We start from the raw sequence: 27457 nt of genomic DNA, 5'->3' as shown, positions 1-27457 counted from the left end.
CACAGTAATCTCTTAAAACCCACAAAGGCAACAATATGTAAAGCTACAGACTGCATTAGTAGAGGTATGGGATGATTATGATTTTGACTCATATGTTGAGTCCTTCAGCCCTCCTTTTCGTATGGTTTCGATGCCAGTTTGTTAACAACATCCTCCCGAAACTCACCACATCGACCTGTGCACATTCAGAATAACAGTTCATTCATGCAGGCTGTGGTGCAGGTGGTGGAGCAATCTCATAAGAAAATGACTTCAGTGAACAAGGAAAAATCCTACAGTAAATGTATACTGTAGAATATAACCTTTTGATTTTTTGGGGATTTTCTGTTACAATCTGTGATCTCTGGGCAATTGAATCGAAAGCAACTGGACTTGTTATAATCTATGAAGACGTTTCGCCTCTTGAGAACTGATGAAGCCACGTGGCTTCATCAGTTCTTGCGTTACTGACCAGTCTGAGCTAGTCTGACTAACTGGTGGAGAAACCCAGGTATTTAACCTCTTTGGAGGTGTTCACAAGGCCAGGCAAGTGGCTCGGGTAATGCTCCATTCAACAGTCGTTGGAGTCATGTGAGGCCAACACAAGAACTGATGAAGCCCCGTGGATAAGAGGTGAAACGTCTTCATAGACGTATAACAAGTCCAGTTGCTTTCGATTCAATTGCCCAGAGATAACTAAGATCTGGACGAATGAGAACATTCACAGACACAATCTGTGATATTTTATGTACTGCGATATAATCGGATTATAGTGTTTAATTATGTTTTCTTGCTAAATTAAATATGTTTGAATCCACATTCATTATTCAAATCACATAATTAACCTTTGAAGGTGAAAGCATAAATAGAACAACTAGTGTCTGCTTTGAATCTAAATGTTTTTCTTCAGAAAACTGATACTGCAATTAAAGGCACTCTCACATGTGTTTTTTTCCACCTGAAGATAAAGTTCAAGTTCATTCAAATCTCTTAAGGATATTTCAAGCGCTTGTGCTGGAAGCATTTCATCATCAATGAGGAATGAAACCTATCCTTCGACTAAGACAGCAGAGTAAAGCAACCGATCCTAGTGACCAGGATGTCAAGTTTTCACAGTGACGGCATGATGGTGGCTAATAAGGTGTTGCATTAAGACACATAACTGCAGCACCAACCTATGGATTATCTAATGTTATCTGTACAAACACAGGAGCTATGTACAGACTAACAATAATTCATATATACACACGGCAGCTTATATATAGGAGTGATTTGAGCAACACAAATGTTAACTATTTATATAAACACTGCATGGATGAACAGTACATTATGTACATTCAATGAGAGGTAAGATTCATACATAAGCAGTGACAAAAATCAGCATTTTAAAGCCTGAATGGGCTAATTATACATCTTTTAATGTACTACTACCATTACACTGCATTCGAGGATAATGTACTGTAATATAGATATGAGGTATGTTGATGCAAATGAAACAAATAACATAAAACTCATTAACAGAGACGAGTATGTACATATGGTTACATACATGCTGGTTAAATATATACAGTATATGCACATAAGTTTGACCACAATGAGATTTGTTTTTGGTAACAGAGTTGGAAGACAAAATGCTACTAAGGTTAGAGAGTCCTCGCTTTTGGGTGGGGTGGCTGATATGATGGAGCTGGAATGGGGCTGGGAGCATCCTGGGCTAAGGGCACAGCAGGAAAGGCAAAGACTCCTGAAGGAAAGGGGAAGAGCAACCCAGGCCAGTGGTTAATGGAGATAGGTGAGGACAAGGCCCTGAAACGAGCAGGAGAGTGATAACTGGGATGGGGTCCTGTGGAGGGGCTGTTCATCATTGTTGAGGCAGAGCTGTCAGGCCACGTCAGAGGAAAACTGCAGCCTTCTGAACCTGTGGCTATCCATGATGATACCTAAAGAGTTGGAAGAGATATCTAACTTTACGACAATAATAAACTACATGTATGCAACACACCTAATTAGCATATTTAGGTATTTACACAAAGCTCTAGTATTGAAATTAAACAGTTGTGAGTATGTGCTAACATGTATTAAGAGGTTCATCTCACGACAGATTGGCAGAGGGTGAAATTCATTATGTGTGTGTTGTATTGTATTGCTGACTGCTCTGATGTGACAGAGCATGATTTAATTCAGTGGTTTCTAATCTGGGGGTCAGGGCCCTAACAAAAAGTTGCAAAATAACCACACGCTCACCTCCTGTCTTGATCAGCTTGCTCCCATCAGAACCAAATCTGTCACCTTCACACATTCAGCTCCCTGATACACCGCTGAACTCCACCATATGAAATCCCGCAAGCGTCAGCTTAAACGATTCAGCAAGACAACTGGTCTAACAGTCCACCACCAAGCCTACACAGATTACCTTCACCAATACAAAGATGCTCTCAACACCGCCCGGTCCACCTACTACTCAAACCTCATACACTCTGGCTCCTCCAATCCCAAGGCTCTCTTCTCTACAATAAACAAACTGCTCAAACCCAGCGACAATATCTCCAACTCCTTCACAGTCAACAAATGCAACGCCTTGTTGACTTTCCAAGTTAAAATAGACCCTATCTATAACAACCTCACTTCTTTCCCGTCTGGACTCCTCCCTCAACATCACTGGCCCCGCCCTCTGCTGGTTAAGGTCTTACCTCACAGACAGACAACAGTTCATCAACATCAATAACTGCACCTCTTCCACCGCTCCTGTGCTCCAAGGTGTCCCCCAGGGTTCGGTGCTTGGTCCTCTCCTCTTCATCCTCTATATGCTCCCCCTCGGCAACATCATCCGTCGTCACGGCCTCCATTTCCACTGCTACGCTGATGACGTCCAGCTCTACATCTCCACCAAATCCATCACCACCACAACACACTCCACTCTCACCAACTCCCTCACTGAAATAAAATCATGGATGCAAGCCAACTTTCTCAAACTGAACTGCGACAAATCAGACATCATTATCATCGGTCCCAAATCCCTTATCAATACTACCCATTACTTCCACCTCACCACTGACACTTCTACTTTGTCCCCCTCCTCACACATCCACAACCTCGGAATTATTCTTGACAGTAACCTCTCCTTTGAAAGCCACATCAACCATATCACAAGGACTGCATTTTTCCACCTCAAAAACATTGCTTGTCTCCGTCCATCACTCTCCTTCTCCGCCGCTGAAACCCTCATCCACGCCTTCATCACATCCAGACTCGACTACTGCAACAGTATTCTTTATGGCTCACCATCCAAAATCATCAATAAACTCCAGTACATACAGAACTCAGCTGCCCGCCTGCTCACCCACACCCATTCCTATGACCACATCACCCCCGTCCTTCGTAATCTCCACTGGCTCCCTGTACCACAACGCATCCACTTCAAAGTCCTTCTTCTCACCCACAAAACTCTCCATAGCCAGGCCCCCTCCTATCTCACTGCCCTACTCCACCGCCAAAAACCTTCCTGCAACCTCCGCTCTGCTGACGCCAACCTCCTGCCCCCCCCCCCCCCCCCCCCCCCCGTACCAAGCACCGGACCTGGGGTGACAGAGCCTTCTCTATTGCTGCCCCCTCCCTCTGGAACTCGCTCCCCATTCATATCCGTGACTGTACCGACCTGCCCACATTCAAATCACTGCTCAAAACCCACCTCTTTAGAATTGCTTTTAATGTATGATTAATGCCTGCGTCAAGTGTTTTATTGTGTTATTTCATTTTACGTGTACTTTATAGTTTTTATATTTATTTTAATTCATTGTTCACTGTTTTTTTACATGTGCTTCTGTAAAGCGTCTTTGAGTACCAAAAAAAGCGCTATACAAATAATATGCATTATTATTATTATTATAATTATTATTATTATAACATCAATTTTAGAGGTCCAGAGAAGATTAATGGAGGAGGGAAACAGGAAAAAGTACTGTATTTCTGCCACATAATGGTATGCTTATATTCTACACTGTCCCCAGATCTCTGCTTTTTAGCCCTGCTTTGGAATGGCTCTTCAGATGCAATGTTGGTCTGTCTGACCATGAGTAGGTCAGTTTGACGCTTTGGACCAGACTGAATTAAATGTTGTACAGGAATTCATGATATTCTGTACAAGAAATTCATGTTCCCAAGAGGATGAATCCAGCTTACTTTGGTGATCCTCTGAGTTTCCGAGTACTACATCAGGTAATCCCCTGACCTTTCCTGTAACCCTGCCATCAGGTCAAGATTTTAGATATGGATGGATCTCCATGGATCGGCACAAAATTTGCTATGGACATTCATGGCACCCAGAGGGTAAACCCTACTAATGTTTGTTCACATTCATGGTTTCAATTGAAATGCCTTTAATAATGTATCTAACTACTTGATTGATTGCAAGAAATTTGGTACACACATTCATTTCCCTCTCAGGATAAACTGTTAAAGTACTGTTGTGCCTAAGAAAAGGCTCACAAAGTCTGGCATGGCTGTTGAGTCTTATTTTTGTTCTCTTAGAAATTACTGGCTAATTTTACTTCTTCAGGACTATTGAAATAAAAAAAAGAGTAAAAAATGACTCCCTGGTTGTACTGGCCACAACTTGAATTTATTTAACCTGTGACAAAGGATCACAAGCAGACATTGCTTTGCTTTACGAGGTCACAAACTAAAAGGGTTGGGAATTACTGATTACTTATTTCAAGGAATTTTGAGTATTTTAGTCACATGTGTTCATTCTAATTCTTTTAATTTGTCATTTTATTTAATTCTAGTCAATCTTAAATTGCCTATTGTTTTGTCCTGATCTGGAATCCCTGCAAGGATGAATGACTCATTATTTAAACAGTGCAGATATATGCAAAATTATGGAAAACTGTTGGAATTAATCAATATGCATTTAATTATTTACAACATTGTGTCTTTTTTAATCCATCCACTACACATTTTTTATAATCAGATAGATTGTTTAGGATATGTTTCCATTATTCTGCTGTGCCAGAAACATGATTCATTGTGTTAAAACAAAACTCACATCTGCAGCAGTAGCAAGTTGCCCATGTGTTCGAGGCACCATCTGATCCCAAAGCTGCTGTCCACTGATACTCAGAGAGTTAGTTCGCGGTCTGTGGGTGACTATAAGAACCTCCTGGGCCCAGTCCTCCATCAGCCGTTGCAAGTCTTCCGGCAGATTGATTTCATTGACACTCATGGATGGGCCAGTGTTGGTGCCTCTCTTATTGTTGCTGTTATTGGCTTGAGCTTGGGCCAGTCCAATAACTGGCCGATGAGGAGGAGGTGTGGCACCAGTAGGTGGCTGCTGTGATTGATTGAAAGCCCCTGGTCCGGCTCCAGACCCTGAAATTGACACACACACACACACACACACACACACACACACACACACACACACACACACACACACACACACACACACACACACACACACCATGTTTATTAAACTGGTATACACAACAGGATTTTGTGTATTAATTTAATTAATTGTAATTAATTTTAAGTGAGACAAAGTAAATCTACATACTGTGGCCACGCTCTTTGCCAAGACATAGTCGCTTTAGTGTTGCCCCTATGAGACAAAGCAGACTTTACACAAAATGTCATTCCTATTAGCAGGTAATAATGTGTAAAAACAGTGTGCAATGCAAAACAAAGCTGCTGAATAGTGAAACAAATCAAAGAAACAAACTAAAATTAAATTTACAACAGATAAACAAAGTAATCCTTAAACAAAACAGTCTTAAAAGAAAAATCATGCAGGTTGCCCTGATGAGGGCCATAGCAAAGTGCAGTGTGATGTGATGGTGAAGTACAGCAGATAGGAAGACAGAGAGACAGAGATAAGAAAGAGGAGAGAGAGGATAAAAAAAATGACAGATTAGAAATTTAATGGGATGCATCTGGCCATGCAGGCGTTCATTGCTTGGTTCTACAAGGTGGATATCAATAAATATATATATACCAGGGTGGATAAATAACACAAAACATTGGTAGAGCGGAGATGAACTGCGTGATAATAGCCATTACTATTAAGCTGAATCTTGCTTATCCAAACCTCAGACTTCTGAAACAATGTACTCTTGGTGTTCTTTCTTTTGTTGACAGATAATTCTAATGCATGTGTACATTTCACATTTGGAATAGGGTTAAAATAAGCTTTCATTTAAACACATTTAATCATCAACACATTTCAGTCTTAAAGGGTTTGAATAAACAACAATATCTTTCAGTGCAAGAAAAAATACAAAACATAAAGACAAGCGATAGTGACACGGAAAGGAGAGTCAACGAGGAGCAGCACTGTGGAACAATTTGGCAAATATATAAAAAGATACCAATGAGCTAAACGTAGAGAAACAGAAAATATGGAAAACAAAAAGTGAAGCTATGCGGGAAGAGATTTGATACAAACAGATAGACAAAGACACAGGCCCACTGAGAAATCTAGCTCGTGGCTTGCTACTCGACTTATAGGTCACTCTCTCAGATGGTTGAGGGTAATTAGACCAGCCTGTTGAGTACAGCCAAAGAGGGAAGAAGACACAGGAGTAAGAAGAGCACATATTGAAATACCGAACTCTATTCAACAAACACAGCAGACAAGTTTATTCATTGTCTCGTGAAGGTCTATCCAAGCTACTGGATTCTATTGTGTGTTGTGGGGTTCACCTTGTCCAGGTGGAGCTTGCGTGCCAGTGCCCTCTCCATGGAGCCCAGCGTAAATATTATCAGAGGACAAGGAGCCCTTGAGGGAACAGGGCTGAGTCTGCACAGGCTCTGAGGTTGAGCTGGGAAGGTGGCTGGTGCATGAACGTGCCCTGCCATGAGTGGGGAAAGACCCTTTGGCTGGAGACCCATTTAAACTTACTGCAGGCTCACTTGTGCCTGTAGCTGCTAAGAGAAATACAAGCGGATGGATACAAACACACAAACAAACATGAGAATAACATACTCTTTACTCTTGCTGTAGATTATTCAGCTTGTATACTGAAGATTCTGAACTGGTTCTCACTGGATCTGCTGGAGTCACTAGTTTTGGTTTTGACATTTCTAAATTGTTGAACCAGAGGACTGAGAAGTTTGCCAGGCTTCAACCTGTGCTTGCTGGACCTCTTTCTACGACCTGCAGGTGGTGCAATGTGTGAGAGGCCCAGGGCAGGAGGAGGGGCTTTGCCAAGTCGGTGATATAGCAGCTCCACTTCCCCCCGCTGATGCGCCTGCAGCTCAGAGATCTCCCTCAAGTGTCTGAGGGGATGGAAGAAATATACTGGTCACTTACAACCTAATTGATAAAACATTTTCATGTAAAGAATTTGATAAGACAAAAAGTAAACTAAGTGCAATGCTTACTTCTCCCTGAGTCTCTGTAGTTCTTTCTTCATGTCCGAGTCCTCCATTTCTGAATCATTATCACTGCTGGCATAGGCCGAGCCGTGCACACCTCCATGCCTACTTGGAGAGTCAGAGCTCTGTACACTGCTGCTGCGCCCCGAACGACGGAGGAAGGCCACTGCCCTCTTCATGAGGTCACTTCCTCTACGCTCAGAGCGAGTATGTTGAGATGGGGTGGCAGGAGCCAGCTTTGCTGGGCTGCTCTCAGCTCCAGAGTCAGAGGAAAGGAAACGAGCATGGACGGTGATGTCCACAGGGACAGAATTTGAGGTGAGGGCACGAGGCAGGGAGCCCCGCTTGGCTGTGGAAGGGGGCGTATCCAGGTAGAAATCAGGTGGGGCAGAGTAGCGGCTGCAACGTGTCCTCTGTGTAATGTCGTCTTCAGTGCTAATCACAGAGAAACGGCCAATTGTGGTGGAGGCTGTCATGGCCTCCACCTGAATATGGTCCCCACTGTAACCTGCAGGGTGCGCTGGTGAGGCAGCGCTGCTCCAGCTCCTTTGCTTCACATCGCGTCTGTTGGCCACTTCAGGAGGAACAGAGATTATCTGCCAAAAAGCAAAGAATAGGTCATAACAAATGCAGTTGAACTAATATGAAAGACAATTAGACTTTATTCTACTTTGCCCTTAAATGTGAAGAAAAATCCCTCTTTGTACCTTGAATCGGCCTCTTGTCCCAGAACAGGAAGCAGAGTGAGGAACGTGCCTTCTTGACAGGGAAGCTGCATGAACATTTTCACAACAGTGAACACTGTGGCACAGCAGTAATGAACTAACAGTCACACATACATTTGGTCAGAAGTTAATGATGCCAGTCTTGTTAGATTGATTAGAGAGTGCTGCACTTACCACACACAGCTGAGTCACTGAGGGTGCTCAAACTATCCATTCTCTCTGGAATTTGAGGCTAAATTAGATGACAGGATAAGAGATGAACAAAATAAGAGAAATGAAAAGACTTTAACATAAACCATTAATAACTGTTTACATTACTTTTAATATTTCCTTAAAGGGTTGTGATTGCTGATAATACACTCTCACTGCATACTTCTGATGGAATATCAGCTTGTGTCAAAGAAGTAACTCAAAAGCCTCATGCAAAAGGAATGTATACACACACACACACACACACACACACACACACACACACACACACACACACACACATATAAATATATATAACTGGAATGTAGTTACTAAACTATTTGGAATGTATTCAGGAATATACCAACATCATATAAGAAAATATTTGGAATACATTGTACTGTAGCATTCAGACATATATCTGAATATAAAGAGAAATACAATTTATAGCAAGATATTGCAAAAATACGGTATATGTGAGGTTCCTCCATACATGCCAGTAGATAATTCTAATACATTGCATTATGTTATTGCATTATGTAAACTTATACAGATATTTTACACACTAACGCTCAGCAACAAGTAAATATAAATTATTAACATTTTCTCCTCTTGTAAAAGGTTTGTGTACATCAGTAATGCATTTAAAAAGTTACTGCTTGGGTTTATTGTTTAGTGTACTTACCAGCTGTTCTCCTGCCCTGTAGCGTCCCTCCCCCATAGGCCCTGGGGTCGTGTTTCCTGACCCTCCTGTGGCACTGTCTGGACCAGGAGGAGACTGAATGTACTCAGTGCCAGAGCCTGGTGTCTCTGCAGCACTGCCGGATGGATACATGGGAGCATATTCCTGGTAGAGCAAGTTCCTCAGTTTTTCATCTAGTGTTTTTATGGTGCTGTCCACAAAGCCCCCGCGGCTCAGCCGTCCTTCACCGTCTGATTCACCAGGCCCTACACCGTGCTGGGAGGGTGCTGGGCTCTGGGGTAGTGAGGACACTTTGGTCCCTCCAACACTGGAAAACGGCTGGTGGAGCACCACAGGCTGCTGAGGGCGTTCGCTCCGCGCTGCAGAGGCGTAAGAGACAGACAGAGGCTCTTTGGTTGAACTTGCTTCCTGGAGTGGAAGAGGAGTGAGGGGAGACCCACCCTGTGAACAGCTCACATCCAGAGACAGGGGCATGACCAGAGGGCAGCAGGGCACTTCCTCCGCTATAGAAACAGGACATGTAAAGTCTGACATCTGCTGAGCGGCATGGGTGGGGGAGATGGAGCCCAAAGGGGATCCCTGTGACTCATCCATTTGGAAAGAGGTATGTGGGGATGACGGAGGCAAAGCTTGAGCTCTGGCTGGCTGGGCTTGATGTACACTGGGCTGTAATGAGCTGCCAACAGGCTCCACTGATGTTACAGACTGAAGGGTTGGGGGAGCAGACACAGGGGGAGACAGAGTGGCCAAGAGTGTAAGAGGGTCTGTGTTAGACATGATTGGAGGGCTACAGAATCCATACACGTCATAGGTGAAGCCTCCACTTCCACCAGACATTGTAGAGGATGACCCATCTTCTGTGGGAGAAAAACATTTAGATGAGAGAAATGATAAAAGACAATATACCAACTTTCATCAGTTGTCCATAATAGGTGTACTCTACTGTAGGATGTCTTTCCTTCAGTTACCACAAGATAGTGCTATTGCTCCATGAAGCGGTCAGATTTTATGCTGAAATTGCTCAGCAGAAACAAAGTCACCTCTTGATACAGATGGCCTTGCAGTGCCACTGTCAGCAGGCTGGGTGGTGGTTGAACTCCCAGGAGACTGTGTAGTTGTGCCATCAGACGGAGTCTCCTGGCTGGATGTGGGAGTCTCTTCTACAGGGCAGATTATGAACCATCTCTTTCCTGTATGAAGAACTGCAAACAAAGATTTCAAACAATTAAAAAATGTGTGCTTCCAAGTAAATATGACTAACATACAATGTATAAAGCTTAGATGTATGAACCATTTTACCATTCTGCTGATAGACAGGCTGAGGTGCTCCAGGCTGTGGACTCTATAGAAAGACAGACAGATATGAGCTAAGTCAATATGATACATCTTTTGCTACTCTGCATTTATTTCTCTCTGTCCATGTCTATGAGTATGACATGTCTATATTTATTTACAAATGTGTGTATCGGTGAATCATTGCTAACCCCTTCTTACCTCTCCTATTTGCCCTTCAAAAATTTGGCATTGCTGGGGACTACAACTCAAGGTGGACATCCTCTCACCCTCAACGTCTTCATTCAGCATGTCTTCAGCTTTATCCATAATATCCTTTAGCTGGTCAATGAAGACCTCTTTCTCTAATAGTAGGATGAAGCCATTCTCTACCTGTAGCCATACAGTTTTAATGATGTTAAACAATACCACAAGAGAAAAAAATGTGGAAGCACAAATATAACCAACAGATAAAGTCTATGGTTGAACTGACCATGTAAGTGGCAATTTCCTCTGGAGCATCTCCATCCAGATCAAATTTGAATGTCACCGTTTTGTGATTGTGAGTCTCCAGCTGACATTCAACCATTTTATCACCTGTGTTGCAAACCTTTGGGGCAGGGACCGCACTTTAGAATCAAGAGTATTTTAAGAAAGTGTTAACTTTGTCATAAATGATACTGTGACTCACGTTGAGCATGCTCAGTTTGGGTTTGCTAGTCTTTTCTTGCCGAGAGCGCGTACGGGCAGACTTGCGATGGTGTTTCCTAGGTTTTCCATCCCCTTTTCCTCCACTAGCCAAGCTGTCATAGCCGTCACTTGTTTCCTTACCAGATGCCACATCAGAGTTAAGACTAAAAAGAAAAGTTAAAAATATTATTGTAGTGACCTGCTTGTAGTTTCATTACTCACTGTTACAAAGAGAAGTGCTATAAAGAAGTATAAAATGGACACACACCTGTCATAGGCATGGCTGGGTAATGATACTGGTTTCTCCTGAGCCACATCCTGAAGATAGAAAAATAGGCAGGTGGAAAACAGTTCGGAGTTCTTGGAAAAGTTCACTGCAGGGCTATATAACATAATATAGGATTAATGTTAATGTGTGCCTAGTTTTTGACATTGAAGATCATTTTAGTGATAAACAGAAAGGTGTAAAGATAAGGTGGTCGCGTGAATGTGATGTTACTATAAGTTGATAGACTCATTTAGTTTGCATTCACTTTTTCTTGGTAAGTTAGTAAAATGTTCAATCAACAAAGTTTTCAAGAATGCGCATATACAATAGAGCTAAATATTTCAGGATGACATATGCTCTCACTTTGTCTTTATCCCTACCTCTACACAGGGCTCTTGCTGTAGGGTGCTAAATGCAGATGTTGTCTCAAGGTTTTGCTGAGTTGTGGCCAGGCTGGCACACTCAGACATTGAGACTGCTGTCTGGATGCCAGCAGGATGCAGAGCTGGAGCTGGGACTGAAACTGCAACAGGAGCTGATGCAAGAGCAGGGCCTGCCGCTGGAGCTTGGGCTGGCAGCATCGCAGAGATTGGGGCAGAGACCAAACCTGGGACTGAGAGTTGGGGATTACCAACGACTAAAGATGCATCTGAGTTTGTAGATGAGACTTTTGGAAGTTCAAAGGTGGAACCTGATGCAGAGACTGATGCTTGAACTTGGGCCGACGCAGAGGCTGGAACAAGAGTTGAAGCTGGAGTTGACACCAGGCCCGATGCTTGCTTTTGTGCTTGGGCTAAAGCTGGAGTTTGTGCTGGGGCTTGAGTTTCAACTTGCACAGCAGCTGAGATAGAGACTGGGGCTGAGGCTAGAACTGTATGAGCTACAGTTCCAGGTGCAGTAGTTTCTGTATTCACTCCACTTCCCCAGAGAGGAACAGCAGGTAGGACAGAGTGAACTGCAGCCAAAAGCTGAACATCTCCCAAATTCCCCTGTGGAGCAATTGTCTGTACCTGGAAAAAAATAGCACATTTAAGGAATTGTTCATTAGTTTCATTTCACTTCTAAATCTCCAAATGCATGCCCTGCATGCATTGCATCAAAGGTTTAGACACAATGCCACCTTAGTATTTCCAGCTTACAGTGAGAACTGAGTCAAATATTCACCTGGACAGGCTGCTCAGCCAGTTCCTGATCAGGGTGGGGGGCAGGGTATGGGGTGGGTTGTACCTGGGAGAGAGGTAAGGGATGGGTGGAATGGAAGCTAACAATGTTTGGCTGAGAGGTGGTTGGGCCGCCCTGCTGCTGTGGCACAGTAAAAGACATGGCCATGGCAAGAAGTGGAGCAGGGAGTGCCACACTGGGCACGTGCTGAGGTGTGGACATAGGGGTCTGAGGTGTGCCAAGAGTAGGCATGGAGGGCAAGGCAGCATGAGGAATTAGAGGAAGGGTGGGATGGTGGGTAGAAGGTGAGTAGTATGAGCTAGATAAAGGAGGGATACTGCTGCTGTAGGCAGATGGCAGAGGAACTGGGGAGAAGGGAGGGGGCTTGTGGCCCCCTGTTTGACCAACAAGATGGGGTGGGGGAAACTGGGAAACAAAGGGGAAAATGATATAAAATGAACAAAGACAACCAGTCTATAGAAATCACAGTCACACAGGCCCTTTATGTATTACTCAACCCTGTAACCTACATTAAAGTTTGCAGGGTGTTTAAACCAAACTCTGTCTCTACCGTTTGTTTGATCCTGTCTTTCTAAAGTAACGCACCTGTGTGCTGATCTGCAGAGGCGGGAGTGGAGGAGGAGCACTGGAGACTGACTGTGAAAAACTGGTAGATAAGTCAGGAGGACTCAGGTGAGGTGAAGGCTGGTCAGCAGATAACAGCTAAGGAAGGAAATCAAACATATATTTTTTTAAACTTTCACTGTGATGTGAACGCAGACTAATTCTGAATTAAACTGACAATACAATCTGCCCTAAAAGCTCCACTTGTGTTAAAGTGAGCTGCATGGCTGGTGAGTCAATTGTTTTGTGTGGTTTGCGGTGTATGACCACAGTAATATAGAAGAAATGATGTCTCTACCTGGTGCAGGACACCAGCTGGTTGGACATGGCACTAAAAGAAGGACACACGCACGCACACACGCACGCACGCACGCCCACACACACACACACACACACACACACACACACACACACACACACACACACACACACACACACACAAACACACACAGGCTTTACATGTATATTTATATATATAAATGGTGAAGCATTTAAAAAAGGACATCAGATTACAAAAATTGTGTTTTGAGACAGCTGGTGTCACGAAATTACACATTACTTTATTTTTGGCTGACTTTGCATAATTTATAGAAGAACTCCACTGCTTTCACACTTCAAAGTCAGTTTACAAGTCTTTGAGAATACTACTGTATATGTAAACAGATATGGCTTTTGTGCCTTCTGAGAGAGTTGCCCTCATGCAAAGTCTGATCAATAGCGTTGGTTGGGGCTGAAGACTACATGTTTGAAGATGTAAAGAAAACTGAGACTGTGGAGTTAGAAAGAAGTGAGGTTACTCGACCTCTGTAGACCGCTCCTCATCCCTCCTTGAGGCTACATTAGCTCTACAAACAGAACACTCCCAAATCTGTGCAATTGAGTTAAACAAGTTGAGTTGCACAGTGGGTAATGTAGACAAGAAAGATGAATACTTGAATAAAAAGGACAATATCTCTAGTTCTGCTGCATTGATTTTGATCCTTGTTTGTCCATCTTAAATCTGTGCAGTGCTAAATCAGTGGAATAGTCTTATATTAATATGTCTTAAGCTGACATTAAATGCCCACTATAGAATTAGCAATTTTGGATGCTAAGAGGACATAGACCAACTTTGAAGCATTCAGTCAGTCACATTAGATCATCCAACAATCCAAAGAGACATATATTTAAGTGACTTTGTCAGACAGTTCTGCATGGGCTGCAGTATATTACTTGTTAAGTTTTCCAGCCAAATTTTCCCTGTGTCTCACTACGGCTGTTGCCAGGGCCTGTCGCAGTTGGGTGCATGCAGTACCTGCTCCTGGCTGGGTTGGGCAGTAAGCTGCGTCTGTAGAGTGGCTGCAGCTGGGAAGCTCTGTGCTGTCTGTCTACTTGGGTGCGCAGTAGAGGCTGGCGTAGCTGGAGCAGAAACTGTCTGTCAGACACACATAAATGACACCACATTTACTGGAAAATGTATTATGACTCATGATGTAACAAAAGCTTATGTTTTTATTTTTGCTGCGACAAAATCAAGCTCAAGATTAAAATGATCAAAGCAGGGGTAATCAGAGTAGAAAGGGATACTTTTTAGTGGCTGCCAAGGTTCCATAATCAAAACTGAAACAGAAAAGTGAAGTTTCAGTATTAGTCTATTGTTAGCCACTCATAATGTTTAATGCCATACACTGGGCTAGCACATTGATTTTGTGCGTTATTACCAGAAGTAAAACCTTTATTGTGGATTAAGCAGGAGCAGAAACTGGTTGTTGCATTTTGCAATCATTATGGAAAAGCCAGAGGAGAGAAGCAGCTGGCAGGATCATAAAAATACAGCAGGCTACTGCTATGGCAGTATTTAGCCTACATGAAACCTCCTTCTCTAACCTACCAGTGGATCTGGTCTGCCTTTGTTGTCATGCGGTGACAACAGCAGCTTCCTTTCCGGATTTGGGCTCGAGATGAGTGGAACATCCAGGCTCTTGTCTATGTGCTCTGCTACTGAGGAGCTAGTCCCCCCATACTCATAGTCGTGCATGAGACAGATGCCTCCCCTCTCCAAGAGAGAAGGGGAACTTGTTCTGCGGCTGACGATATGATGCAGACAGTGATTAAGAAGGGTGAGATCTCCACCTTCATACAAACTCCTTCGGAGCACAACAGGGGAAGGATGTGAAGGTGATGTCACCAGGGTTGAATAACTATTCGCTGATGACGAAGAGGAAGAGGGTGAAGTCAAAAGGGAAAGTAGAGTGACTGAAGGAGACCGTGCCTGATGAGGAGATGGGGGTGAGCCTGGCTTAGAGCCTGGAGTAAACTGGGGACATGTAGAGAAAGAGCGTACACGTGTGTGTCCCAAAGATCTGCCTCCCTTTGTCCTGCCCCTCAGGAGGAGAGACATGCAAGCCTTGCAGTGGCGGTGGGGCTGTGGATTGTGTGGGACACTCAGGCGGAGCTCTGAGGGATGTTGCAAATTCGGGGGAAGAAGAGAGGAATTTAAATGACTTACTGAGTCATGATGATGATGAGAGTGCTGATGGTGGGCCAATAGAGGAGATGGCATTGAACGATTCTGAGCAGAGTCAGAGGATAGGTAGTCTGTGGCATGCATTAAGTTCTCTGTGCTATTTGTTGAAGTCAGATGCTGTGAGGTACACAGACAGGGGCTTGGATTCATTATGGTAGTGAGAGAGTGGGTCCTACATCGTAACATCTCAACCAGGGAGGTGCTTCCACGCCTAAAAGACACAGAGTTCTCAGTGACGAGCAGGTTGTCTTGGCCTACAAAGGGATCACTGTAGTGACGCTGAGATATCATTCCCCCCCAAAAAAAGGAAAATAAACATTTTGTTATTTCAGAAAAACAAGAAAACTGAAAATTTAAAGAAAGACAACATAAGAAAAATAAATGTATGCACTCACTGTTTGAGACTGATAAGACCCCTGGTGCAGTTGTGCTGCAGGTTGTTGACAGGCCCCAGGATGCAGCTGACCTGTGGTTTGTTGGTAGGCTCCCTGGTGTAATTGCGTGGATGCTTGAGTGTAGTTGTCATGTGAGGCCTGTGCTGTGGCTTGCTGGTAGGCGCCCTGGTGCAGCTGAGGGTCTGGAGGACTGTAGACCATCTGAGCTGTGGAAATGGGCTCTGGAAGGGACTGGTAGGAGCCGTTTTGCTGATTGTTTAGATCGTCTAATTGCATGGTGGAGGTCACTCCACCGTCGGCTGTAATGATAGAGTGTATAAAACATTAGAATTCAACCCAATGCCCTCTGCAGGAAGAACAAACAGTGAGGAAGGACAGGAGGGAAAGAAGGAGGCAGTGAAGTAGTGTCTCATTAAAATTGAAAAGCTGGGTGATGATGCCTCATTGCTGACTAATAGGTGTTATTCACATGCCGTAGTCCCTTTGCTCTATATCTCTCTTACATTCACAAAAAAAATTGAACCATTCACCCTGGTGAAATCTGACAAAGGTAGGATTTGGTTACATGACATACGATATGTTCATATGTGCTTCTAATTGGAGATTCTCACATGTGGTAGTGGGCACGGTACAGATCAGGGTCTGCTGCTCCACCTCCTGGTCTTCATAATCTGTTGTTGCTAATGTAGTTCCCTGTGGTACACCAGTGCCAGGCACCTGCAGAAGGTTTGGCTGTGTCTTCTTCACAGCTACCTCGCCATTTTCTGATGAGACAGTCCGCTCCCTCCTCCATTTGATGAGAGCTACGCGGTCCCGGATTGACTTCCCAACTACCTTCACATCACAATCCAGGAAAAAACCTGACTCCACCTACAAGGCACAGGAAAGATGCTCGATTACCCAATAATTCAATAAATCTTTGTTACATTCTCCCCATAGAACTGCCATTTCCTAGATCCATAAGTTTGCACGATAGAGCAAAGATAAACTGATGATTTGCTCTAGTTTCAATCAATACAGTATATGACTCAAGCCTATCATCACAGACATGACCACTGACCATCACATTAAATTAGTGGGAGTTACTGCCCCAAGTGGAAGTGGACTAAATTATTGCAAGTTACATAGTGGATTAAATAGAGAGATAACCCACAACTAGGTGTCTGGATATAATAAAACAACCTATGAGGGGAAGGCATCTCTGCAACCTCATCATGTATTATTGTGCATATATCATGGCATATTATCACAAGCAAAAAAAAGTTCACCATCCATCGGATCCATTGGATCTGTTTTATCAATGAGAATCAACTACACAAAGCTAATGTACTGTTGCTATGGTTACCTGCAGTTTAATATTCCTTGTGTACTGATTTAGAGCTATGTTTGACACATCATAGATTTTGACATCTGCTTGCCAGTCAGGATCATGCAACATAAACAGGAAGCTGGTGGAGTGCACATTGACCAGTAAACAAAAGCTATGGTTGAACAAGTGCAGAAACATCCAAATCAGTAAAAGAAAAGAGGATAATTTCATTGGAAAATCTAATAAGCCTGGTTTTGGGCCACTGTGAAAAACAATACTAATAAAGTTAACACCAAATGGTCTGAACTGAATATTTTTTTACCATTTCTTGGGCAACAACCTCTGGGACCTCGTTGACCAAGTCAAAGGTAAATTCAATAGCACCAGTGTCCTTGTACTTTCCCTTCAGCTTTTTAGGATCCTCGACCCACAGTTTTAGTGCGATGGACACTTTTTCCCCATCATCTTCTTCATTAAGCTCCACCCTCACGCCTGTATCCTCTGCAAAGAATGCATGATTCAGGAGGTCCTTGATGGAGTACCTGCAGGAAATACACAAAACACCAACTACTGACCCCCACAAAGGTCACTTCAGCAGTAAAACATAATGCTGCACAACACACAGACACTGTGTCGAAGCCAAATACTGGTATTAACGTCATACTGCAGGAACAGAAACAAAACAATGCAGCGTTAAAGTAAGGATCAACCTCTACCTACATGCCACATGCATCTTTAACCAAAAACACTGTCCATGCCTGGCCTACTTACCTTTCCTCGCATCTGTGACAGATACATTCTCCAATTATCTCCTTAATTTCTGGGTCGCTTACTTTACTGTAGCTGGCAGGTTTCACCCCCTGGCAAACAAAAAAGCAAAACAAGGCAGCAAGAACATGTCACAAGTAAGATGCTCAGACAAAACAGCTTTTTCCATATGGATGTTATATACCGAATGTTTGCTATAATACACAAGTAAATATGTTTTGAACAGTAATGTGCTAGTAAATATGTTTTTATCAAAATGATATATGAAATAACCTCATAATCTGCTATATGTAGTTATGATAGAAATGCTCTCACATAATTTGTTGTGCTGTATTAACTGAAGTATGAAGGAAATCTTAAGGAACTTTGAAGCTTTGAGGATTGTTTGTTTAATTGTCTTATTTGTTTCATCAATGTGCCCCTGCTGCCTGCCATGTACTCACATGGAATTGTGTTTGTGTAACTGAAAGTACACATATTGGATATCACATAGAGGTGTATAAATAAAAGATGTTAAACAATAAAACTTCAAGCGAGACTATGTAATTTTGACAGAGGAAAATATACATTCTTCTTCTTGCAAATGAAAACTTGAATTCATAGGAAACATAATATTCTGCTGCTTAATTCAGCCTAACTTGCTCTAGTATGACCAGTAGCTCATGGTGGCTAATGTTAGCTAACGTTAGCAAACTTTAGGTAAATATTTCTGCATAACGCACGCTGGTTGTGTTTTGGCTGCTGCTCAGACAAAGGAAGAGATTTTTACTTTGGCTGAGTGTGGTGGACAGATGTCATCAGTTTTAACATTTTACACATTTTACAGATAGCATTAAAGATAATAATATTTAATCATAAAAATATATAATTGACAGAAATAATCATTAATTCCAACTTTGGTCTTGTCTCCCAGTCCCACACACTAATAGTTACTGATATATTAAAACAACAGTTAACCCTACTTTTTAAAAGGAAATTCATATACATGTCTTTTATAATCATAAGATATAATAGATAAGAAGGAATGTGTGGTATAAAATCCTGTCCATAAATGTTTTAATTCTATCTGTAACAGAAACAGCAGAGTTAAACAGCTCTGAATGTGAACTCACACTCGTGACTTTGCGGTAGATCTGAGCAGCATTTTGACACTCAGAGTAGGGGTACTCTGAAGTGGCCATTTCCAGCATACACATCCCAAAGGCGTAGACATCCACAGACTCATCATAGTGCTCCTCATACATCTCTGGGGCCATGAACTCTGGAGTGCCTGGAGAATTAATTCAAGACAGGGTGATACATTTTAAACTCATGAGTGGTTATCAGTGTTTCATCCAGTTTCAGTGGGATCAATACCAGTGTCAAGGACTGAAATCCAACACGGCTGCTAAGTCACAATGCCAGGGTGGATAAGTTGAATTTTTAAATAACTTGCATGACAGACAAGAGGGACAAAATGGAAAGTAAAAATTTAACATAATAAAATGAGGCTACTTTTTAACCAAATTTCAGATGATATTTGATTATTCCTTAAAGTTATTTTTTGTGAGCTGTTGGACCAAACTATAATTGGCTTCAAGTGGAAATCATGCTGATTTTTAATGAGATACCGAGATTGTGCTCCTGGACGGCAAGGCTGTCTATAAAATTGAATAAAATAACATACAATAATAGCCTGACACAGATAAGACCCACAGTGAGGTTAAACCCATGGGAAGATGTTCTTTGGTAAACTGAAAGAGGCTTATTTCAGATAATCAAGTCTGGTGGTGAGACCGTGTCCGCTGAGAAAAGGGTGGTTTTGTTATGCTTATGGCTTCAAAGACCTAGGAGTCATTTATAGATTGTGTACACATGGTGTAATACCTTCTGAGTTTTCGCTTATTCATTCTCAAATTATCACTACTGAAGCACATATTCTATGTATTGTATTTTCACTTTATCTTTTGTTTAGCGATATTATCAAGTGGGGTATATTTTCCATCTTATGTACATGTTTTTGTGGTCATTTTATGTTTTTTTTAAATGAAACATGTAATTTTGTTGAAAGCAGTTTAAGCTGCATTGTTTTGTAAAGTGAAAGTGCTATAAAAAATGAAGTTATTATTATCATTATTATTATAGTCACAGTTCAATAAAACAGTAACTTGCAAAGCAGCTGATGACTAACCTATGACGCTTTTAGCGAAGGAGGCCCTCTTCAGGGTTGCTAAGCCCAGGTCTCCTATCTTGACAGAGCCTGTGGGACCGGTGATGAAGATGTTGTCACATTTGAGATCTCTGTGGATGATTGGAGGAGTCCTTGTGTGGAGGAAGTGGAGGCCTTTGAGAATCTGTCTGCACCAGCTCCTCAGAACTTTAGGCTTCATCACTTTAAAGCGCTTCAGATACCTGTGGGAAAGTAAAAAATACCAAAAACTCCATTACATTGTGAACAAGAAGAACAATTCACAATCACAATCACTACAAGCACTCTTTAAAAAAGAATCTTTGATTTGCTAAATAATACAGCAGTCTCTACACAGTCTCACATTAGCTCCATTGTAATGATGGTGTAATTCAATTGGTAAGAAACTTGAAGTGGACTGTCTGACAGTCATTAATGTTAAGTTGTTTTAAACTGACTATTAGAAGCTGCAATAAGACACTAAAATGTCCATATAATGATCAGTGAGTGTAAATTAAATTCCATTAACAATCAAAGGTGTAAAAGGGTATACGTGAGCTGAGATGAGAAGCCTACCAAGATATCTTTCCATAAAAAAGATCATTATAGAAAATGTTTTTTTTTCATATGAAGCTCACGTTTTTAGGGTCCCTGAGGTCATTAGCTCTGTCACCAGAACAATGCACTTCTTCCCTTTCACCGGGGACTCCCAGAAGTCATAAAATCGCACAATGTTGGGATGCTGAAGAGCTTTTAACATCTCTGCCTCCTCTTTGAACCTCTGCCTCTCAGCTTTGGACAGTTTTCGTTCCTTGGGAAAATGGAGAAAGACAATTAATCTTTAAACATAAAAGGATAATACAAGAGATACAATCATTTTTCAACCCCATTTAAATCATCTGATGTGGTTTCAGGAGCAAAGCTCTGCCAGAATTACCTGTGGTTCATGTTTAGAGTGAACACAACCTTGGCATTTTGAGTGGGCAAACATGGGGGTCTGACCCATTTTACTCTTTAAATGAAAATCACCACTGTGTATAAAACATGCAACACTAAAACACCTCAGAACTATTTCAGAGACAGACATATCTGTCATGAAAGATCTTTTTTAAAACTGCATTCTTAATTTCTAACTGTGAAACATGCTGTTTGTAAATAATGGAACAGAAATGGACAATGAGGAGTATGTTACTGCAAGATGGAAATAAATTGAATTCTATTAGCAAGTTCAACATCAAGAATAACTACTATATGTGATGTAGCTAAACAATGCTTATATCTTTGTAGATAGGTCAATAAAATGCAGGACAAACAGGTTCAAGAACAATTTTTACCCAAGAGCAATAGTGTCGCTGAATGCAGTGAAGGCTTGAAAAAAAAAGAAAAGTGTCTGACTGTGCAATAATCTGGTTGACTGTGCAATAACTTGAATGACATGTTGTATGTGAGGTGTGTGCTTAGTATTTATGTTTTTTTTTTAATGTATTAATGTTTTTATCTTTGCATTTTCATAATTTGCACTAATAAGGGGTTGCATCTTAATTTAGTTCTACAATGTACAATGACAATAAAGATATATTCTATTCTATTCTATTTTATTTGGGTACACAAGCCTGAGTGAATCTGTGTATACTGGATCAATATTGTGGGCCCTGGCCTTCTCTGAACTGTTGTATAAATAGTAAAACAGCTGACAGTGAACATCTTGTACATTTCTGTTTATCTCCAGTCAGCATGGCAGATACAACCCTGACCACCCTGACCACGGTAAACGCTACATTTCATGACCTCCAGATTTTTGCTTTTGCTTTCTTAATACACACATATTATTATCAGAACGATGATGGTGCATTTAGTTTTTCAATTGTCCAGGATGCACAGTAAACTACTGTACATCTCTTGGCATTGATTACTGACTGATGCTGGGGAATCATATTTCATTTACAGCCCATAGTGACCCACTGTATGCAGTGTGCAGCCTAATGCATCTTGGATTACATGCAGCATTGTGAAGGATACGCCTCCTACCTTTGTAGTGCGGATTCTTATTAAGAACAAAGAAATGACACTCTGCTTCATTGTCTATACTGTAGAATCTTCTTGGTTTCTGTACAGATTATTAAAGATTTTTATCAGTGAGGAGATTTAAGCAGGGTGTGGCACTTACAACACAGATTCTGCTTTACTGAGACGTCATTTTGCACACAAAAGGCTGTGTAAAAAAATACATTAGCAGCACTGATATTTGTCTAATAGCGCGTGGAATGATAAGGACACAGCATGCAAGTAATGGAAATATAGAATTCTCGTTTGCCGTGTATAAAATACAACACGTCTTACACACTGTCCTTAGCTGAACCCACCCTTTCCCTCTCTCCTTTTTTTTCTCTCTCTCTCTCTCTCTTGCTGCAGAGGGCTGCATCGGCAGGATTCACTCTCCAGACACATCTGTGTGGTAATACCACAGGGGTATAAATTAATGTTTAGTATTCAAGCACTAGGTGATCAAACAAGACAAATAGTAATGTGGAACTGTGAGACACAGAATTGAAACTGGTTAAGTAGTTTGGCATTTTACTAAATCATGTTGAGTAATCTGCTAATTTTGAGTAAACAAATTGCTCAGCAGATGTTTGATCATCATTTAGTGGATAAATAAGTAACAAGACTAGCAGTCTGGTCTGATCAACACCAGGCAACAGCTCCTCTTCAAGGCTGATTTATACAACTCTCTAAGAGGGTATACAGTACAGCACTACAGTGTGTTTTCTGCTGTCTCATTCTCACACTTGCACATAATACCACACAGAGCACACAGACAGTAAAGGCACAATATTTTAGAATATTTAAGGCTTTTGTGAGCAAGGCACATGGACACAGAGGCTCTAAAGGGCAAGGCCTCACCTCCAAGGACAGAATGGTTGAATCATCACTAGATCTCCCTCAAAGCCTGCTCAGACGCCGCATGGACACAAATACATACTATATACACTTGACAAAAACCAGAGCATGTCTCTTCCATTACACATCCAAAATATGCTCTTTCCCATTGAACTGCACTTAATAATGTAGTGTTTAGAAATGCCACCAGTAGTTGATTTCTCTCTTGACAGATGACAAGAAATACTAAAACTTTAGGTGCGCTTTAGGCACCTAATGAAGACCCGAAAAGCTGAATTTGAATGAATTACTCAATTTGAGAAATATTCAATGCAAGCGACAAAAATAGAGAACCGAGGCTTAATCCTGGGATGTAACCAGAAGACAATGCATTAATTACTCCCTTCCCTGCACATTCAATTGGGGGCTGGCTTTGTGGACTTCTAGAAGGATGGAATGACATCCAAATGAACCTCATTACATGTATATTAGAGTGCTAACATTTACGAAACAGAGCAGAAGCCAAACTTCACTTCCATGCCTTGCCTCACAGAAATCAAGACATGTGCTGTTGCCAATAGGAGCTGTGACATGAGCACAATGTAATAGTGATTTTATTTGACTGAACCTGATTGAGTTGAATTAGCCTGACAGGGTGAACCTGGATTCTGCAAGAGTAGCAAGTATAAAAAACAATCAGCTCTGCTCAATCTGAGGCTGTACTGAATTTATAAAGTCACTCTGCAGAGCTGTGCCGGAAGTCACAAGCGTTATTGTCATTATGACAATTGAATGTAGATTAAAAGTTCATAAAAGGATGCTGAGGTGATGACTCAGCCTAAACTGGCTTTAGTTTTTTGGAATCCGAGCATGTGCACCTGCTCACAGTATATTCTGAAATCTGAAAACAGATGACTATGACTATTACTTCATGAATTGTTTTTCGTGAAGGTTTTTTTTCTATTTAATTCAATGTTCTCGGGTATTTGCTCTGGACAGACTGCAAAAGCTTTACGCATTTTGAGCCCCGAAAGGGCATCCACTGCAGGTCTGTCTACAGGCTAATCTGCATATCACATGGACAGCATTTAAACTGATCATTAGATTACCACATACACAGATTAGTGATACAAGCTGCCACTGTTACAAAGCAGTGTTATTGTTACCTGCTATATCCTTGTTTAAAATTCTAAACAGTCACCAATCACCTTGTGAATTCAGTTCACCTGATGAGACAATGGACAAGGGTAATACTTGCTGTGTGGTGCAAGTTCAAGTAAATTCAAATTTTAGTTTATATGGCTGCAAATTCTTATGGGTTTTTGTAAACTACATTGAAATCTAATATACCTGAATCTTTTCTGATTTTTTTGTTAGGTTTAGAGCCCATGGAAGGTGAAAAAATTCTGGGTGACTCACAACTTTGTGATGAGAACATGTAGGTATAAAGCACAGCACATACATTAAAGCACAACATACAATATGAAAGACAATCTCTTCCTCTTTAGTCCACCCTGTAACAACAATTTTTCCTTACTTGCTTCACCGGTGAGAGCAATCATCACACTGAAATGCCTGTAACTGGTGACTGAATGATCAATTTTACCCCGAAGCTGATATGTTAGTCATAAAGTATCTGAAAGTAAATCCTGATGCATGACTGAACCTACTGTGGAGAAAAATGCCCTGAATAGCTATAATAATAACAACAGCCTGCACATAATAGATGGACAAAAATCCATATTCACTCCTGGATATATTCATTTAAGAATGTTATTCATTTAAACAGTGTAAAGTGCAATAGACTGTACATGATATTTTTACCTGAGAGTTTTATGGAAATGATGTGGTACAAAAATCTACAAGTAAATGATCAGAGTGGAAATTCATATCACTATTATTAGACCTATTTCAACTTCAGATGAATTAAGTTACAGTGTAATTGAACCAGTGCTCTTTTTGCTGGAGACCCCTCCAGTAACCAGCACCACAGGCAGCACATTGGGCAGGTGTTTGCTAAACAAGCCAACCACAAACAATACCATAGATCCTTGATAACAGGTTTATTATTGGATGATGAATGTTGGACTTGAGTGATCAATGAACCCACCTGGAGTTCACACCATGCCACTTCGACCCAAGTATCGGTGTCAAGACCTTTGTAGACCGTCTTGAATGAGCCTCTGCCCAGCTCAATGTCAAACTTGAGGAAGCGCCCCCCGGGTGAGGTGGACACAGCCTTCATCCCGGGCTCCTCTTCGTTCTCGTCACTTCCTGCTTTACCTGTGACATCGGAGGGCACAGCCTCTACCTTGGGCTCGGCGTCGCTCTTGTCTACCGTATCCTCGTCGGCAATCACGCTCTCTGCGGCGCTGTCCTTCACCTCAACCTGGCTCTCCGTGCTTGAACCCTCCTGGAGGTCCAGGCGGGTTCCTTGCAGAACCCGGGTCCGACTCCGACCGACGATGGTGCGCAGGTCGATGTTGACCACCGGGATGCTGTTGACACACTCGTGCGGCTCCACTGACTGCTCCTCGGAGTCTGACACCCACAAACTTCGCCGGATGAACCTTTGGCGGACCAGCCCCCTGTAGTCTGTGGAGGGGTACGCGCTGGGGTCACTGGCTCCTCGCAGGGCTGCGTTTTGTATGTTGACATTGTGGTCTGCCCCGTTCTCATAAATAGGCCTAAAGGCATTTGCATTAATGTCCGAGTCTAAATTAGGCGCTGAGGAAAACGTGGATCCCAGTGGCGGATCTTTGCTCGAGTCCGCCGAATCCATCCCCGGTAAATCGTTAAACTACCGGCGACATTGCGTAAGGAGGATGATGAGCATGCCTTGCTGCCTACCTGCAACACTCGCATGCAATGACGCAGTTCGTCAGCTGAGGATATCTGGCCTTATGCCTTGGATGTGTTTAGGACACAGAGCATCCCCACACAATATCCAGCTCGGAGGAGGAGGAGGGGTGCTTTGCTCCTTGCAACTTCGAGTACTATTCAGAGCTATTCAAGTTAAACCTGATGTCATTGCCAGTTCAAGCTATGAGCTCACGAAAACAATTTCCTCCACACTGGATAAGATCCCCGCTCCAACACATAAAATGTTCTGCAGACAAATCAATGGCCTACAGTGAACGGACCAGGATGCTTCAGGCTGTGGCACACACTAATCCATCCAAAGACACATCACGGGACGACAAAGTGCGCAGCTGTCATCCTCTGTAAACACCGATCGGCTCCGCGCTCTGATTGATGCAAATAAATAGCCGGTGTTCCGGGTGTTAATCTGAATCAGTTCCTGTGACCTCAGCATCTCTGCATCGCTCCTTTAACTATCCGTACGGACTTCTGTCTCCACGGTGATGTCCTGAAGCGGAGGACAGGATGGACAGACGCGTTTATCAGATTATTTTCACTGCGGCACCGTTTCCCTCAGGTTTGGATGGAGCAGACAGTTCTCAGCACATCTCTTCCTCGTCCGGTTGAGACGACTGTTCCTCCTCCTAAATGTAATCTCTGTGAGAGCTGGAAAACTCGAATATTTCAGGGCACAACCCACGCCCCTAGCAACAAACACGTATCCAATACCTAGACACGCTTTTAGGCGGCACCCTCAGCTTCCCCTGACACAGGCTGTGTGGACCACACCACTGTCCGCCCTCACGGTGACGCGGTGAACTTCCAATGGGAAGATGTGTAAAGCTTACCAACCAAAAGAGACGCTGTGAATTATGGGCTACCGGATAAGACGCACCGGAGCCCATCTTAATAGCTATTATACTTATCCACATGGGCCCGTGCGGGAGGCTGAGGGATGAGACTATTAGAAATATAAGCTGCTTTCTCCACCAAAATCTCCCACAAACAAATAGGAACTATCATCTGTGTTTCCTCTCTTTCTCTTTCTATTCCAGGGTTGTTTCCTCCACCTGATCAGGGATTGATCCTATTTCACAGCACTTTTTTTTTATCACTTCCCTATAAAACTCGTTTTTCATTTTAAGTGTTGCATATTGATTTTTGTCAATTTGTTCTATGTCAATATCACAGAGCAGAATAAAAGAAAGAGATAAAAAAAAATATATATATATAAGAAACGAAAAAACATCAGGGCAAATCCTATTATTACAAAGACAACATCCACCAAAAAGTCCATATACAAATCAGGAAGTATATTCAGGGTTAGGAAGGTTACTTTGGAAATGTAATAGTTACAGATAAAAACCGATTTAAAATGTAAGTAATGTAACTATTTCAATTACATAATCAAAGTAAAGTAACTTATTACATTTGATTAGTTTTTGGTTACTTTTCTAATTTTCTGACGAATGTTTTCAAGTGTTAGGGTAAGTGTACCAGTTCAGGTGTTTTTCATGGGTACTGACATGATTTATCTCTCATTTGAAAATGTATTCATTAGTTCATGTAGATTTTGGAATATAAAATA

The 27457-nt window shown here is 42.1% G+C and overlaps 1 protein-coding gene across 1 annotated transcript; it reads right to left on the bottom strand.

Moving 5' to 3' along the window:
• Positions 1-1255: 1255 nt before the first annotated feature.
• wnk2 (WNK lysine deficient protein kinase 2) lies at positions 1256-25801 on the bottom strand. The gene is made up of 29 exons (XM_062415543.1): positions 25118-25801; positions 20766-20938; positions 20131-20351; positions 19073-19230; positions 17964-18052; positions 17515-17734; positions 16495-16753; positions 15880-16182; positions 14277-14380; positions 13267-13313; positions 12965-13082; positions 12362-12784; positions 11578-12207; positions 11198-11247; positions 10931-11093; positions 10733-10849; positions 10462-10632; positions 10267-10309; positions 10008-10169; positions 8950-9824; positions 8250-8307; positions 8058-8122; positions 7357-7946; positions 7019-7251; positions 6676-6900; positions 6419-6517; positions 5531-5575; positions 5024-5346; positions 1256-1919 (listed from the first exon to the last, which is right to left on the bottom strand). The coding sequence occupies exons 1-29, from the start codon at positions 25787-25789 to the stop codon at positions 1623-1625; spliced, it is 6933 nt and encodes a 2310-aa protein (XP_062271527.1). The 5' UTR covers positions 25790-25801; the 3' UTR covers positions 1256-1622.
• Between the last annotated feature and the right edge of the window lie 1656 nt (positions 25802-27457).

The sequence above is a fragment of the Scomber scombrus genome, chromosome 3 (genome assembly GCF_963691925.1).
Source record: "Scomber scombrus chromosome 3, fScoSco1.1, whole genome shotgun sequence".
Lineage (NCBI taxonomy): Eukaryota > Metazoa > Chordata > Actinopteri > Scombriformes > Scombridae > Scomber > Scomber scombrus.
This window is presented reverse-complemented; position numbering and strand designations above follow the sequence as displayed.

Excerpts from the sequence above, each read along its gene's own strand:
- wnk2 (XM_062415543.1), bottom strand. The coding sequence starts at position 25,789 with ATGGATTCGGCGGACTCGAGCAAAGATCCGCCACTGGGATCCACGTTT. Across the intron at positions 12,785-12,964 it reads CTCTGCAGATCAGCACACAG|TTTCCCCCACCCCATCTTGT; the intron begins GTGCGTTACTTT and ends TTTGTTTCCCAG. Across the intron at positions 5,347-5,530 it reads TGGCAAAGAGCGTGGCCACA|GGTCTGGAGCCGGACCAGGG; the intron begins GTATGTAGATTT and ends TGTCAATTTCAG.